The sequence below is a fragment of the Corvus cornix genome, chromosome 3 (assembly GCF_000738735.6).
Source record: "Corvus cornix cornix isolate S_Up_H32 chromosome 3, ASM73873v5, whole genome shotgun sequence".
Classification (NCBI taxonomy): domain Eukaryota; kingdom Metazoa; phylum Chordata; class Aves; order Passeriformes; family Corvidae; genus Corvus; species Corvus cornix.
Window position 1 is genome coordinate 20910058 of NC_047056.1, and position 15894 is coordinate 20925951.

Genomic DNA, 15894 nt, shown 5'->3' on the forward strand with positions numbered 1-15894 from the left:
TTTGGCATCATCGGCTTGCTATTGTAAGGCACTGCAGAAAAAGAGGGATTTGTTATGATTCAGCTACAGAAGAGATTGCCAAAATATAATCCACTCCAGTAAAAGAAGTACCAGGGTGTATTGTCAGTGTGCAGCAGAGTGGGATGCAGGGACTCTTCATCCAACACTGGCTGAGCTGGGTGCAGACAAGTGGTGCAGCTCTGTGTGGAAGGCAGTGGAAAAACAGCCCGGCTGCCAGGCTGCACTGCTGTGTGTGCTGCATTTGGGATCTGGTGCTTGGGACTGTGCTCTGCAAATAAACCAACTTGCTCTGAGCCTTCTGGGGATTCTCTAAAAGGGCAAGTGACCTTTTCACTAGGAGGGACATGTGTACATGCACATTCATGGGCTCATGCAGGCCCGATATTAAGCCCAGTGAAGACCAAACATTCTTCCCATCCTAAATAATGTTTGCATCAGATCCTTACTTCTTCTTTCTAGTTTTTATCCAGTTTTCTGCTTCAGTGTGAGGATTCTTTGTTATTTTAAATAAAGCTAACGTATTGTTTAGCCTAGTATTCTTACCCTGGTGTTTAATCAGACTTGTATGGATTTATTTCTTGAGCACAGAAAGAATTTAGAAATATTTTTGTGTGTGTATTTTTGCAGAAGAGCTGAAAATACACTGGGATGTTGAATTTTGTCTGCTGCCAGGAAGATCCCTGTGTCCCGTGTACCTTTTACAGTAACAAACTGTGCTGCTTGGGTATTTCCAAGCTGCCAAAATTGTCGGTCTTTCTGTAGCTGTTTTCAGTAAGATGTGATCCATAACTCTTCCCATATGTGAAGTCTCAAAAGAGACATCTGCTTACAGAGCACATACCATGAGGATTGCAGAGGTACTTCAATTAAGGGAGTGTGCCTGAGCTTCACCCACCAGGTAGCATCATCTCAGTATCAATAGGGAAGGCATTCCTGCATTATCCATGGAGCTACCAAACTGTTTGTCTGTTGTTACTGACACCCTGAGGTGAACTCTGAAAATAATGAGACAGGTACAGTGAAAATGTAATTAAAGGAGTGGCATAAAGGCTAATAATTTCTGCTCACTTTGCATTGTGAGTATGAACATCAGTGGTTAAAAGGGTCCTGACTGAAGGTGTTAACACAGCTTCAGCACTTTTTATTTTCAGGTGCAACAAGCTGTATCAATCTGCAGTTAATGAACTAATCAAATATAACTGACATTAGTAGGAAGTACAGGCTTACCCCTTTACTCATTGTAATTAATGTGCCATTTATTAAACACCAGCAGGACTCTTTTTTTAAGGACAGGAGGAGCAAAACAGTCGCTTCACGGCCAGCTTCAAAAGCTGCCAGCAATGAAATGTAACACATCTTGACACTGGTGAAAGGTATCCCATCAATATTTATGCAAAATTTACTATTAATGTTAGCAATGTTGTGCAAATTCTTTTCAAGTTCTTTAAGGCTTAGAGAACCTTTAAAAATATCACACTTCTTGTTGTAACAAACCTGAAAGACAGGAACTTAAACTCATTTTAGGAAGATCATATGTAGTGATTTGTAACAGAGTAACAATAATTTCTGCTCATGGATTTTAGATTAAGTCTGTATCAATTACCAAAAGAGAACAACAGTTTGAGAAAAGAAATTTATAAGTATGCTTAGCTAAAAAGGGTGTCTGTATAGATTCAGAAATAATTTAAGTAAAATAAGAATGAGCCTTGCTAATTTAAAATATTCCCTCTCACATGAGAACATGATGGGTCAATCATTACTCTGGTGTTTGCTCCACAGGCAGAAATTTTTAATGAACTCCTGTAGCTAATAGGAATTCCTGAGAGTGTTTTGTGAATTGCTATTTCACAAAGTGGCTCTGGCAGCAAGCGTTTGACAAGAAGGATAAACATGGCTGCCTAGCACATCTGTTTATTTGAGTAAATCAGTCTTAGCTCAACTGGCATGTGTCCATAAGGCCAGATAATATCCTTCAGCAAAGTCTTCAGCAAGCAGAGGGATCAGGGATGACACACTTGTAATTAAAAGAGAGTTGCATAGATAAGTTTGGAGTATTTTTAAAAATTGTTACAATATTGTGTAAGCCTGCCTGCCAGATTTGATATCTCATTACTCAGTGCTAGTGTCATGGCTGACTGGGCCTTTCTCAGGCATCATAATAAGCCTTTCTTTGTGCCCAGCCTTCCCAGTCCCTGTGCTCCTGGATCACAGTCCCCCTATGTGCTTGGGTGGGAAGAGAATGACAGGATTGATTTGTGAGCTCCTTTGTGAGGTTCCTGATATTTTTAAGGGCTTCTGTGACAGCTAAGGATGAAAATCTTGTATCATCTTCATAGAGAGTAAAGATCTCTGGTTACCAAGTGTATGTTGAGCATTTGACCCTCTTTACAAGGGTGAGATCTCCTACCTGCCTGAAATGTTGGTGGCACCGTATTTGTTCACTCCAAGGCTTCTGCTTCCATGTGCAGGATAGAACCACCCAGTTGGGACTGTCACATTTAGATGTAAGAGGATGAGCTAATAATAACCTTTTGCCACTGCAACTTTCAATCCATCTGATTTTCTTCTTTTTCTATGACGCAAGTTTAGCATTACTTGAATGGGTTTGGGTTTTTTTATGGATTGATAATGCAGAATCCTTGGGCTGAATATCGATGCAAATAGTGTCTCTAGAGGACTGCCAAAAAAGTGTTCTTTAGCAATTTACAGCTGACTGCAGAGGATGTTGTGAAACTACATAATAATGGCACCAACTGTATCACTTGGCAATGCCAGATGAGAGTCTGAATGTGTTTTAGAACTGACTGGACCCCTCTTTGGAAACTATCTATAGGTTGTTGAGAAATACTGAGGATCTTACGTAATTTTTAACAAGGGAAAGTAGCTGCTGAAACTACTGTAGCACATCTGGATGTACAACTGGGGCTTTTGTGTGGGAATTGAGGAGGAAAAGGAGAGACACCAGTAATAATGCAATCTTACAAGCAGTGTTTCAAACGGAATGCTGTAGAGTTAGTACTAAAATGGCTCTCCCAGTGTTGGTGTGAAATACACAGAGCAGCCCTTTCTACGGAGGATTCATGAGAGAAGTGACATTTCTTAAAACCAGAAGCATCTCATGGAAAGCAAAATGACTGCTCAAGCATTTGAGCCTGGATAAAGCCAAAGATGTGCAACTTTCTTTCTCTGAAAGGTGGAAAGACTGCGTTCAGGTGAAATTTGAGTGGTGGCCATCACTAAAAAGAATGAAAAATGAAAAATGGGATGACAAATGAAATACATGAAAAGAGGAGGTGGTATTGGGCCAGACAGATCACAGAGGGAGACACCAGACAATCCTGAGTGGCACAAATTGGGACCAAGAATGCCTGAGGAACATGTATTTGGCCTTTTTTCATTCAGGCAGGTACAGAATTTCCGACTGGTGTCTCAATCTCAGGTTGCAGTAAAACGGATAAGACAGGGCATTTTTACAAATGTCAAGAAGTGTTGCTAAAGGTGATCTATTCTGAGCAAAGTGGCACAAGAGAACTTGGGTTTGTGTTTTTCAGAATGCTTTTAAGTGACTTGGAAATACAGAGAGACCAGGTAAACTTTTAGGTTTCTTTGGAGCCAATTGTAAATGAAGAAAAACTCAGCCTGGAGTGCATGCCAGTCATTACAAAATATCCAAAAGCTAGGAACCAGGGAAGAGATGTAAAGCAGAGTTTTTATTTGACATCTTAGCTAATGATCTGGAAGAAAGAACAGTAGGTTAATTAAATTCATAGATTGGATTATATTACCAGTGACAAAGTGGACAGCAAAATAATATAGTAGGGCCTACAGAGATACAAAATTCCTGAACAGAAAAGAACAAATTGCAGATACATTGGTAGTGTAAAACAGATGCTGAAGGGGAAAGTGTGCTGGAAAAGCTGAAAAGTGTCACAATTCAAAGCATATAAGGTTATAAAACTTAAAAGTATAATGAGGAAACAGGAACCTTTGCTGTCCTACCTCATGTTAATTGTGGGTTACCTGTTGTTTATGTATTGTAAATTGCAGCTTCAGAACCTAACCTAATACTCCCAAGGGTGATGGAATAATGGCCATTCAAAAGTGAACAAAACAAAGCATCATCCATCTGAAGTCAAAGAGAGTTTATGACATCAGAAAAACAATATTTTGTGTGTATATATTTTTATTAACATTATAATTATAATACAAAATAGATGCCCTGAGCCTATTAATACACATTTTTAAAAGTTTTTTTTCAGGTAGTAGTTAAAGTACCTAAGTAAACAAAAGATCCTTCAGAGGAACACTTCCTTTCTTTGTTGCCAAGCTAACCTGATTTAGGACATGGTGAAAGTCAGTAGTGGAAGAGGTCCATTTCAAAAGAAAACAAAGGAGGAACTCTGCTCTAACATCTGTGCTCTCCTGCCAACTCCATTTCATGTCTATCTGCAAGAAGCTGGTATAAGTTGCGATGACTAAAGATTCCAAGTTTACCATTTTTATGGTTATCCTACTGACTGTGCTGTGTGATTTGCTGGGTATTCAGTTTGCTACTCCATTGACACAGGAGTAAGTGTATAAATAATTATTTGATTGTTCAAGCATATAATTTTCTTGACAGCACCTAGAAAGAAGTCCACAGTTAAAAGGCCTTTTCAAAATTCATTTCCATATAAATTTTATTTTTAAAAAAATTCTTATATAAATACTATTCTCTTGAGATCACCTTGTCTGAAGAACTGTGGTCATAAGTAAGCAATCGTGCGCTATGAGAAAAAAATTCCACTTATTTTTATGTGAAAGAAAACCCAAGAGCTCATATTGGGAAATACTGTTTTTCAGTTGTAAGGGTTTCATCATAAATGACGAAAAAAAAAATAAACAAGAATTGGGAAGAAAAAAAAAAGGGTCAGGTGATGGTAGACTAAATCCACATATTGCAATCTACTCCACATTGAGAGACTAAACAGCCTGCAATCATGAAGATGATTCGTATTAATGGACTATTTTATTAAGGTGCAGTATGGTTGAAGGCCACAGAATAGCAGCATTCTGTCAGATACACAGTAGTTTATTGAAGTCTGATAATGCTGGAGGGCACAGAATTTTAGCCAAGTTACATTTTATTTGACTGCAGTCATATTAGTGTCTGCACTAGGATACATGTTTTCATATACATTGTTTTGCCAGACAACACATTATGTTCTGTTTTACAGATATTGCCTTACTGATTTTCTCTCTTTTTTTTTTTTTTTTTTTTTTTTTTTTTTACTACTTCTAGGTATGTTGTAATGGGATTCTGCACGACAATAAACCTGGCTTCCAGTGCTGTGAGGACAAGTACATTCCATTTATTCTTAATTCACCAGGGGTTTGCTGTGGTGGGCAGATACATGCTGTGCAACCGAAACATCAGTGCTGTGGTGGTTATTACACCAGAGTTTTAGTAGGTAAGACACAGCTCCTTTCCCCTGCTTGAATGAAACAAAACAGCAAAGTTGATATATTTGTTAAACCAAGGAGAATGAAAACAATAAATGTGAGATTTATCAAGACTTCTAGATGCCTTTGAGAGTTGTGTTCAGTGAAAATTGCACTCACTTTGCCTTCTAAACACAGTACACTCTGTTTATACAAGAAAGGCTTAATTGATGAAACCTGATGATTGGGTCATTTCCCAGAGAACTAATTTATGCCAAACTGTACTTAATTGCAGTAAGTGCTGCATAATGGGGAGGGCAGTTCTGCTTAATAGGAACACCGTCAGGCAATTTAGTGGTGAAGTTTAGTTCCCTGCTTGACTTGACCCCACATGATTTTCCATAGCCGTTTCTGTTGTGGAACAATTGTTAGCATTTGGTGTTGATATTCTGGATTTCGTCACTTCTACTTGTTTCTACATTGTCTACCCTTTGTTTCTACTAATGTTACACATCAAAGTATACCTCCCACGTGCATTAACTTTGATGGTAATTTATCCTTTTCTTATTCTCGGGGTGGTTTGGGAAGTTTGCCAAAACGGTGCTTCTGTGTTACTGGCCAGAGTTCGGTTTTCCAGTTTGTTGGTGGGTCGTTGTTGACGGGGAAAGGGAGAAAAAGGGGGAGGAGAGATCCCTTTTGTGGGGGCAGTGTTCAGAGCATATAACTCTTTGTAGACAATTGTCAGGTCAGGAGCTAAAGTGCTTCCATTACTCACAAGCTGGCACACATTCCCTAGGCTCAGAAATGCTTGACATTTTGCCAACACATTCAGCACATCCCAAGTTCTGATCTTTTGAAAAGTAATTCATCTATCACAGTATTAGAATGCCTTCCATGATGTCATCAGAAAAATGCTATCACATGGAAGAACCCTAGAAGAGTATTTTGCTGACCTCATTAATCTCAATGCACTGAAATGGAGAGATTATACTGTGACCTCTGTCCCCATCCAGTGGTCTGTGTTAACTAGCTTAATGTTGTTTACATCAAGAAAGAAAAGCACAGTGGAACAAAATGTCTTATGTCTGAATGTAGTTCTTGCTCAGACAGCAGTCCACAAGCATGAAACAGTGAATATTTGAATATGATTTTAAACGAATTTTTTCTAAGTATACTTGCTGTATTATTTTTCTATACTCTAAAGGGCAGCAACATGAACACTGTTGGTCACTTTTTTCTTTTTTATTTTTATAAATATGCTAATAACCTCAAGCTAAGTGTTAATGTGGGTCATTCTTTGATAAGGATAACAATTAACTGGTAAGACTGCATAGTAGTTTTCAGAGGCAGAACATTTTCAAGCCTAGCTTGGAATGGATCCCATTTTGAGAGGTTAATGAGAAGGTTACTGATCCTTTGTGTCTTATGTCTAATAGTTCTTTTAAAAAAAATAGTTTTAGTTCCAACAGATGTAAGCTACATTCTGTGTTTTAATACTTTCTCTGTGTAGCAACTAAATTAGCTTCTGAGGAATGCAGGAAAATATGATGAAGTACCTAGATGGATTATATCTATTATACTCTAAAAATTTGTTCTCATCTTTTTTTTTTTGTTTATTATTGACATTATTTGATAAAGTTATTTATACAGGAAACTCTCTAAGCATACATATTTCCCAGATGTTGTTTGGCCAGCTCGATAGCTCAGGATGTGCTGAAGCACACTGGGCTTGGAGGCATGAAGATTACAAATTAGGAAGGCAGAATCTCAGTTTCTGAAACAGTAGTGCACAAGGAAGTGCAAACATCCCTCCCAGAACTAAGATGGGAGGCAGAACAAACAATGCTGCTACCACCCAGGCACCGCTTTGGCAAGGAATGTGGGGAGAAAGGAAAACACTGTTCTCCCTCATCTGTTACAGTCTCAGCACATTTTTATTTCTAACAAAAGCTGCACTGAGTTTAGAACTCTCTCTTTCTAATTCCCAACCTTCCATAAGAAAAGAACTTGAGATACTGCTTGAAATGAGAAAGATGAGTTTTAAAAATCAAAACACATTTCTTTGATTAACATTCAGGAATCAGAATACTTCAATCGACTCTACTACCCACCTTCAATAGCAAAATAAAATCACTCCCTCCTTCCAAATGACATTTGAGCCACAGAAAACATTGGAACACAGAAAAATAATATAAAAATATTAGAACATTCAATCAGATCAAGTGCAGACACTAGTTAATGAAAACTGTTACCATTTATCAAAAATTTTGTATCCTTTATAGCAGTATGTATTTTGTTCATAGCCCATAGCTTATTCCAGTCCACCCCACCCCACCATTACAGTGTCAGTCTCATTGGCAGTCTTATCCTAAGGTCTTTTCCTGCAAAAGCTGAGATTTTGCTTAAGTAGCAGCCAAGTTCATCAATTGTGATGGTGGTATTTAATTTTTAAAGTGAGTTTAATCCTTAAATTCTCTGTGAGATGAAGTCCTGAGTGACACTCAAACATGAAAAATGCTTTAAGCATTGTGAATTAATTCATCAAAACAAGTTTGGGATGATTTTGAAGGAGACAAGAAAATTTTTTGTCAAGGATAAGTAGGCTGATGGTTCTGTTAAACACAGCAAGAATGTGTTCTCTTTACTGTGTAGCTGCGACTGCAAAACGCTTTCAGCTGTAGAATTGTCATATGTACAGACATTATTTTCATTGCTCTTCTCAGCTTTGTCTCTGTCATGCTTGTGTTTTGATATCTTACAGGGTCTTGGGCCTGAATTAATGAATTCACATTTCTTTAATCATTATTACAAATGAATATAATACTTTTATAGCATTCTAAAGTACCAAGTGGTTGCATGCTTTCACATGGAAAGTTCTGTACATGAAGCTGTGTGAACCCAGACTTGTTGCTATCTGATGAAAGCCTCTCAGGAATTTCAAGAGCTATAAATGGATAAAATCTTTAATTGAATTCTTATATTGACAGGAGAAGTATGCTGCCCTAATGAAGAGGAAAACAGAGTTTCAGTTGGAATTGGGGACTCCTGCTGCCAGGGAATGCCTTACTCCACATCAGGCAATCAAATCTGCTGTGGTGGATCCCTGCATGACAGTTTCAATCAGCAGTGCTGTGGTGGAAGGGTCGTAAGCATGGACTCAGTCTGTTGTGGTGATGAAAAGAAAGGGACTGCATACAGACCTCTCACAGGTAAGTGAGAAGTCCTCAAGAAAAAAAGGTCTTAATCTTTCTAAATCTCTTATGACACCAGCTGTTCAGAAGTTACACACTCAGGTTTAAAGTATGTGTGTCAATTTGTTCAAATGTTGTTGCACTTTAGTCACCTATTTTGCTGTACTACGAAATGCTGAGCACTCAGTACCCTTCTTTGCCTTTGTGCAAAAGCTGCAGGGGCTGGAGAAACCAGACAATCCAAAAGGAATGAATGATCTTTCCTTATGCAAGTCAGGAAAAAGTCCCCTCTCAATGAAGTTAGCTTGACCACCTTATCCCACCCTGCATCCCAGTGCAGGGATTTTCCATTTGCTCTGGAAATGTGGGGTTAGTCACCTGGAAACTGAAGATTGCAATGCTATCTGCTTGGTGGTCTATGTCCCTCCCTTGTGTTCATCCCTTTCATGGGGGTAAACCTTCTATAGGCTAAGAAAAACTAATCCCAAGCACTACTCCCTGGCTCATCTGGTGTATCCCATTAATTTCTTGCAAACAACAGGAAATTACTCCGTCATTCAGAGGTACAATCTGAACCTTTCTTCATCGTAAAACACTCAGTGACTATATGATGGCAGAGATTGGAGGTATTATTACAAAACCTATTCAGATATTTTCATGTGTCTTTTCTTTCCACGGTTATTATAGACCAATTATACCCCATCAGCCTTAGGCTTTCTCAGCCTGACAGAAAGACTTCAGAAACTATTGTGGTCTCAAAGGGGAGCCAGATTACAAAACACAGAAATAGTGAAGGTTTAATACCAGCTATGCTTGGCATACAGATGGTGTGTGCCAGTTCGAGCCTCTACTTGTACAACTAAGAATCTTAATGTATAACTAAGAATCCAGATCTGAAGGCTGAACTCTTCCTTTCCCCAAGAAATAAGCTCTGTCTTCAGCTCATTTTTTGTATTCCCTGGATCCTTCAGTGGCTGTGGTATTAGGAGCATCCTCGTTGGGTGCTGGCTGTCAGTACAAGTTAATCAGATGAGCATTGACATGGTTTCTGTGGTTTCCATGCTATCCTTCCCTTCCGGTGGTGACTCATGGTGTGTATGCTGTGAGCAGCACTGCTTGCATGATTTTAGCTCCCTCTCCCTGTGATCCCTAATTGTGCTTGATCTACAGCATCCATGCTCACAATACCAGCTTTGAGCAAGGCCCTCTTGCACAGCCGCGCATTGCGCGGCTGCCACAAGACAGGGCTGGCTCATAAAACATCTCTTTATGTACTTTATTACTTAAACTCTTTTATTTGCCTGCAGGAGCCCTTTAACAAAATCACATTGAATTGACTTTCTCACACCAAATCAAATCTCCCTGGTCCCAGTTCAGTTGTCTTTGTCAATATGTATTTTATAAATGGAGTGAATTAACAGATGCTGTTGGAACAGAACTGCTGGGGTAGCGTTTATGTTTTTACTGCTCTCTCTGGGCAGATGAGTTGTGTAGGAGTGTAATACAGGTATCTTGGGATGAAAGTTATGTTCTTCATTTCAGTATATATGTATTCTTAACAGTTTTTTTTCCCTTAAATATATATATTTAAAAAACCTTTATATCCCTCTTTTAAAAATATGTTTAGCCTGTAGCGTTCAATCATTTACACTATTTTTTCTCAAGAATGGGTTGGGATGACATTTTTTTGGCTATTAAAAAAGAAAACAGTGGCTTTTTTCATCGCTCAGGGGTTTTCTGTGAGGACTTTATGCTGTGAGCCAGCACACAGCTGATCACAAATACAGGTCTGAAAGATGAATTAGCACCACAGTTGAAAAGAGATCATATTCTTTTGCATTAAGTATAGCATAGGTTGTGGTTTCTTATCATATCATATAGATCATGCTCAATTGGTTTTTGCTTAATTTCTCGGAGTAATTCAGCCTTGCTAAATACATCACAAAAATGCACAAGCCAGGCACAAAAATCTACCTGCTCCCTATCCTAATTATTATAATGATTCTAATGGAAAAAATACTCTTGCATAAAAACATAATTTACTTATCATTGGCAAATGGATAAGTAGAATTTTGCAAGAATATGGTAATTGGAAAGCTGATCTCATTGTCTGAAAGGAGAAGAGGTAACAGGGTGGCTTTATGCAAAAGCTGAATTGCTTCTGAAGCACTGTTTTGCACTTGGCAATGAATGCCATAGCTAAAAATCTAGTGAAATTTAAAGCTTTTGTTTAAGAGCTTTAAGTCCTTCCAAAAAAAGACATACAAGAAAAACTTGATCACTAAAAGTGCAAGCCTTGTACGCAGTCTCATTTTGTTGCATGACCAGTTCAAAATCTGTCTTTTTGCTCAGTCTAGACCCAGGTTTGCTCTGAATGTGGGTTTAAGGGCTTGAATCATAGAACTTTTTCATTTGCCATTGCATACCTTTTCCAGAGAGTCTGACCTGCAAAAAGAGATGTTTTGTCCATCCCAAAGTAGTTTTTTCCCTTTATTTATTAATTTCTCTTTTCTTAGGTTTCCTTTTTCGCCCCTTGTTGGCCTTATTTATGGGGTGACCATAGAGACACCTACCGGCAAAGGCTGGCAGTGGTGTACATGCACATCCTGAGCCCCACTGCTGCAGTGTGATTATCCAAAGTTCTCTATTTCTGGCTATAAAGGATAATGTCTGCTGAAACCACTCTTGGATTTTCTCTCTCTGTCGTTTTTATTTTTTTTTGCTTTTAATGCCTCTATACTGACATCCCAGACTCATGAAAGATGATGCTTTGTACTGTTGTGGTTCCTGATCTGTAATAGTTGCAATACCCACATGTGAGCCAAGGATTTTTGGAGTAGTTTGCAATGTACACTGGCTCTGTGTTTTGTTGATCCTCTATTCTGGCTCCAAAGGCTAAGCCTTTTAATACTCATTTTTCTCTTTTGAAAGCATTGGTTTTGCAGATTTACTAAATTAGTAATTCATCACTCAGCTAGGTTTATAAATTTTTTCAGTTGCTGGGGATGAACATGAAATAATTGTTGACAGAAATCAGTGTTAGCAGGAAGTATCTTTTCCAGCGCATGGATTTTCTTTTTGCTGTAATGCATTGCATGCCTATGAAACATAAATATATAAAATATGACACACACATTCCAACTGAGTTACAAACAAATAGCATACATTTTGATATTTTGCTGAATTCAGCAAGGGTTTATAGGAATTTCTGGATCCTTAAGCAATTGAATAAAGCGATTTTTAGAAAGCAAATCAATCCATCAATATTACATGGTCCTATTTTGTTTTTCTTGGAGCATATTTAAAACTGTACATTTGAGGTGTCAAGGTTCAGGAGTCAAGTGCTACATGTGATAAATTAAGGAAAGGTCAGAGGCTATGCAATGCAGTTTCAGAAGATTGTCTACCTCTGCCTTTGCAGCTCATTCATGCTGAAGTGATGCACTCTGGGAATTACTACCAAACTCTGCTCTGCAACATCTGCTCTCCCTAAGTGAGTTAGTGCACGTCAGACATCTTTATGTCAGAATATTGCAGTGATGGATGCAGTCTTCAGAAAATGCTGCATAAAAATCTGGTGTGCCGTTCTGGCCATTAAGTGAAATTACTATTTAAATTAATGGCGCTGTCACAGTTTATCTGTGCAAAGAATGAACGCTGATTAGGGTATTAAGTAATTAGCAATTTATCACACTGGAACAAGGTTGATAATAATTAAAGAAGTAATGGTTTACCAAAGAAACTAGAAAGGGAGTCACTTCTTGTTATGTGAGTGAAATCTTGGCTGAAAAATTTAATTCAGTTAAACAAAGATGAGGTTCACAGCGAAAGAATACAGCTTTGTTTGTTTCAATAGAAAAACAGTTCATTATCAAAATTTTAGTTTGCCTGTCAGAAGTCCCTTAGGGCTGTCTGAGTTGCTTATTAGTATTGAATTGAGTCATTTTCTGCATTAATTCTCTGTTTAAAATTGGTAGAATCCTAGGACAATTTGGAAAAAGGGTGTGAACAAGAGGAAATATTTTACCTCTTGAAGAGCTGGTGATCACAGTTGGATTGCTGTGAATAGAACCAGCCCTGAAAAAAGGTAAAGTATGCAAGTAACATCACCGTTTTTAGTCATTCCAGTGATTGGAATGAAATGTTCTGAATGCTTTAGCAGGATCATACCTTCAAAGATTAATTTTCATTATGTATGACTTCTAAGAGAGATTTGCTGCAACAAATGGCAGTGAAAAAAGTGGCCACTCTTGCACATGTTTTAAATGCCAACATATGACAGAAATTACGTCAAAACACAAACTACTTTGTAGATGTAACAGTATATCACAGCCCTGTTTTTTGTGTGATACCTTTCCAGTTCAATTAGGAATAACATTCATTTCATTGCCAATTATAGAGGAGTTTGTAGCGTGTGGTTCTGCGTTAAAACTTACCCTTTTCTTTAGGTAGTGTTGGGTTCAACACTGGTATTTCGTGTGAATATGTGGAAAATTGCAGTGGTTATGATGAGCTTTTAATTTAAAAATGAAATTATTAAAACCAGAAAAAAGACAGTGGAATTAATTTTGGCAGCTTATCAATTCCACTATAGAAATGCAAATTATATCTAGATACCAACTTCTTGAAGAGTAATTCTTTGTATTAGATGACAGAAGCTTCACTGTGGGTATTTTGCAAGTGACCATTCAGTTCTAGGTACCTAACATGAACCCCTGCTTTAAAGTATAAAATACGTGATAAATTCTGGAATGCTAAGATGCACTGTTGAAAGACTGCCCATGTGAGGGGGCTATGAAGGAGACCTGAATGGAAAGTACATGGAAAACTTTCTCAGTTTTTATGTTCTACAAGAAATTTTCATCAACAATCCATCTCCAGCCTGCTGCACCTCGTGCATTGGTGTGGTATTTCACAGCAAGTTCTTAAAAATGTTCAGGAGTGGTGAATGTTGATTGTAGGGGACCCTGTTTGTTCCTCTAATTCTTGATTGTTTCCAGTAGGTCTGGGAGTTAGGATACTTACTTCAGTCACCTCACGTTTGCATTTAATCTCACTTCAGCTAAATCTGCATAATTCCAATTGCTCGTGGGTTTATGCCAAGATATATTGCATTGTGAGCTTTCTCCTTCCTTACCTATTTATTTATTGACTTTCATTTCATATTCAGATATACTTTTATTTGTTTGTTCGTTTCAGGGATGTTCTGTTGTGGGCAAGAATACGTGAATAAGTCAGATACCATATGCTGCTCAGGTTCCAGTGGTGAGTCCCTAGCACATGTTAGAAAGAATGACCAAGTGCCAGTGAAATGCTGTGAGACTGAACTTATTCCAAGGAACGAAGAATGCTGTAATGGAGTTGGATATAATCCTTTGAAATATGTTTGCTCTGACAAGATTTCAGCTGGAATGATGATGAAGGTAATTGATAGAAAATCTCTCGGTAGCTCTGATTTGATGATGGAAAGAGAAATACACTGTTCATAACTATTTTTCTAAAATAGGAATATAAAAACTCTTGTGTGCATTATTCATTTTCACATTACATCCATATTAATACCGAATGAGTTTGCCATGATTGATGTTATTGCAATGAATTCTAAAGGAATTAATAATGATTAGCTGCCTCTGTGAAGTGTTGCCCAGCACTTCAGATTAGTACAGTGGCTAAAAGCTGGCATACTAACAAGACTGACATGTATAGCCAGTTTCCATTCTGTGACCACTGTTTCTGATGATGTTCATTAAGTGGAAATTAAAATTGGACTGGCCAGTTCTGAAGTATAAAAATGCTATAACATTTCAATTTGGGCAGGCAGTAGGACATGATTCCCCAACCCCCCCCCCAAAAAAAAAAAAAAAAAAAGGCAAAAATAAAAAAAAAAGCAACTGACAATTTCATGATGGACTTAATCCTGATCCTACAGAAAACCAGTGGCCATTTTGGCAGAAATTTCAGCAGTACTAGGATAGGTCCTTTCATACCTAATGAATTACATAGTTTATTCTTACTCTGTTTTAATGTCAGAGTAAACTAAACGCCAGGATGGCTAATTTGGTCTTTTCCAAGAGTGACCTGTGACTGTAGGCATCAGCATGAGACAATTCCAAGTTGAATTCAACAGAAATCTTCAAGAATTGGCATCTTGGTGGTATACATGAGCTGTAAAAATGTTGTCGATTGTTATTACAATTTTTGTTTAAGGAAATGAACATTTCAAAGGATGGAAACCTAATACATGTATATATATATTCTTTTTATAAAATTGTATTTATATTAATGATAAGAGAGAGAGAGAAAATGGGCGAGGGAGAAAAAAAGAGTTGTTTATTGTGAATTCTGCAATATGGAAATCAGAGAGATATCATGGAATTTACCAGTAAAGTAAAGCAGACCCCATCCTGCCATATGCAGGTGTTCCTATATCTTTGTCATTCATCTGATAAGTTAATACAGAAATATTTCTTACATCTTCTCCTTTTCATGTCAAGGTTTTCATGTAATTTCATTTTCAGACTGAATAATTTTCTCCTAGAGAAAATCCAGGCATTGTGATGAGTCAGCTACAGCTCCTCAACGCATTGTATTAGTAGTTTATGCAAGGCAAAAAAATGGCTGAGAAGAGGTTAATGAATTCTGGTAGATAACACACCAGATCCCTGCCTTAGGTATAAAGTATAAACAAAGGAAGTGCTTTGTATTTCACTTACCCACAGTAGAAAAGAGATAGCGATGCTGGCTCTCTGATACGTATAGATTTACTAACAGTGAAAGGGCTGATAGTCTGACAGGTTCTGGAGCTACTTTACATGGGAATCCAATCCATCTACATCCTGCGTCCTATATGGATATCTAGCACAATGTAATTTTCAGGAAAGTGCCAAATTTGGGAAATTAAATTAGCTGAAGTTCCTAATCAGCTAAGAAGCTAATTTCAATAGGTGAATTAAGGAAGTGTTAGATATAATCTGTTTGGTTTTCCATCTGAATTTTATGACCTAATGGGCAGAAATATCTGTTGCAAATATGGCAGTACATTTCTTTCTGCCGCAACCTATATTTTATGAGAATTATTGCTCTCTAGCTTATGGTTTGGCAAAAATATTATTTCATGAATTTTAATGGAAAGTTCTGGGTGTTCAGTGTATATTTCAGTGAATTGTTCTTTATGGGTTAAATCTTACATCTTTATGTTTGCAGAGGTCCTCTTATTGCAGCAAAGCTTCTGTTTAGGAGTGATGTGGCAGAAGACATGATT

General features: G+C 37.7%; 1 protein-coding gene across 1 annotated transcript in view; it reads left to right on the top strand.

Moving 5' to 3' along the window:
- The window catches only part of USH2A (usherin), a 387802-nt gene that overhangs the window by 280574 nt on the left and 91334 nt on the right, over window positions 1-15894 (top strand). The window contains 3 exon segments of the mRNA XM_039569529.1: window positions 5303-5471; window positions 8430-8651; window positions 13833-14056. Of these exon segments, the coding sequence (XP_039425463.1) occupies window positions 5303-5471; window positions 8430-8651; window positions 13833-14056 (615 nt within the window).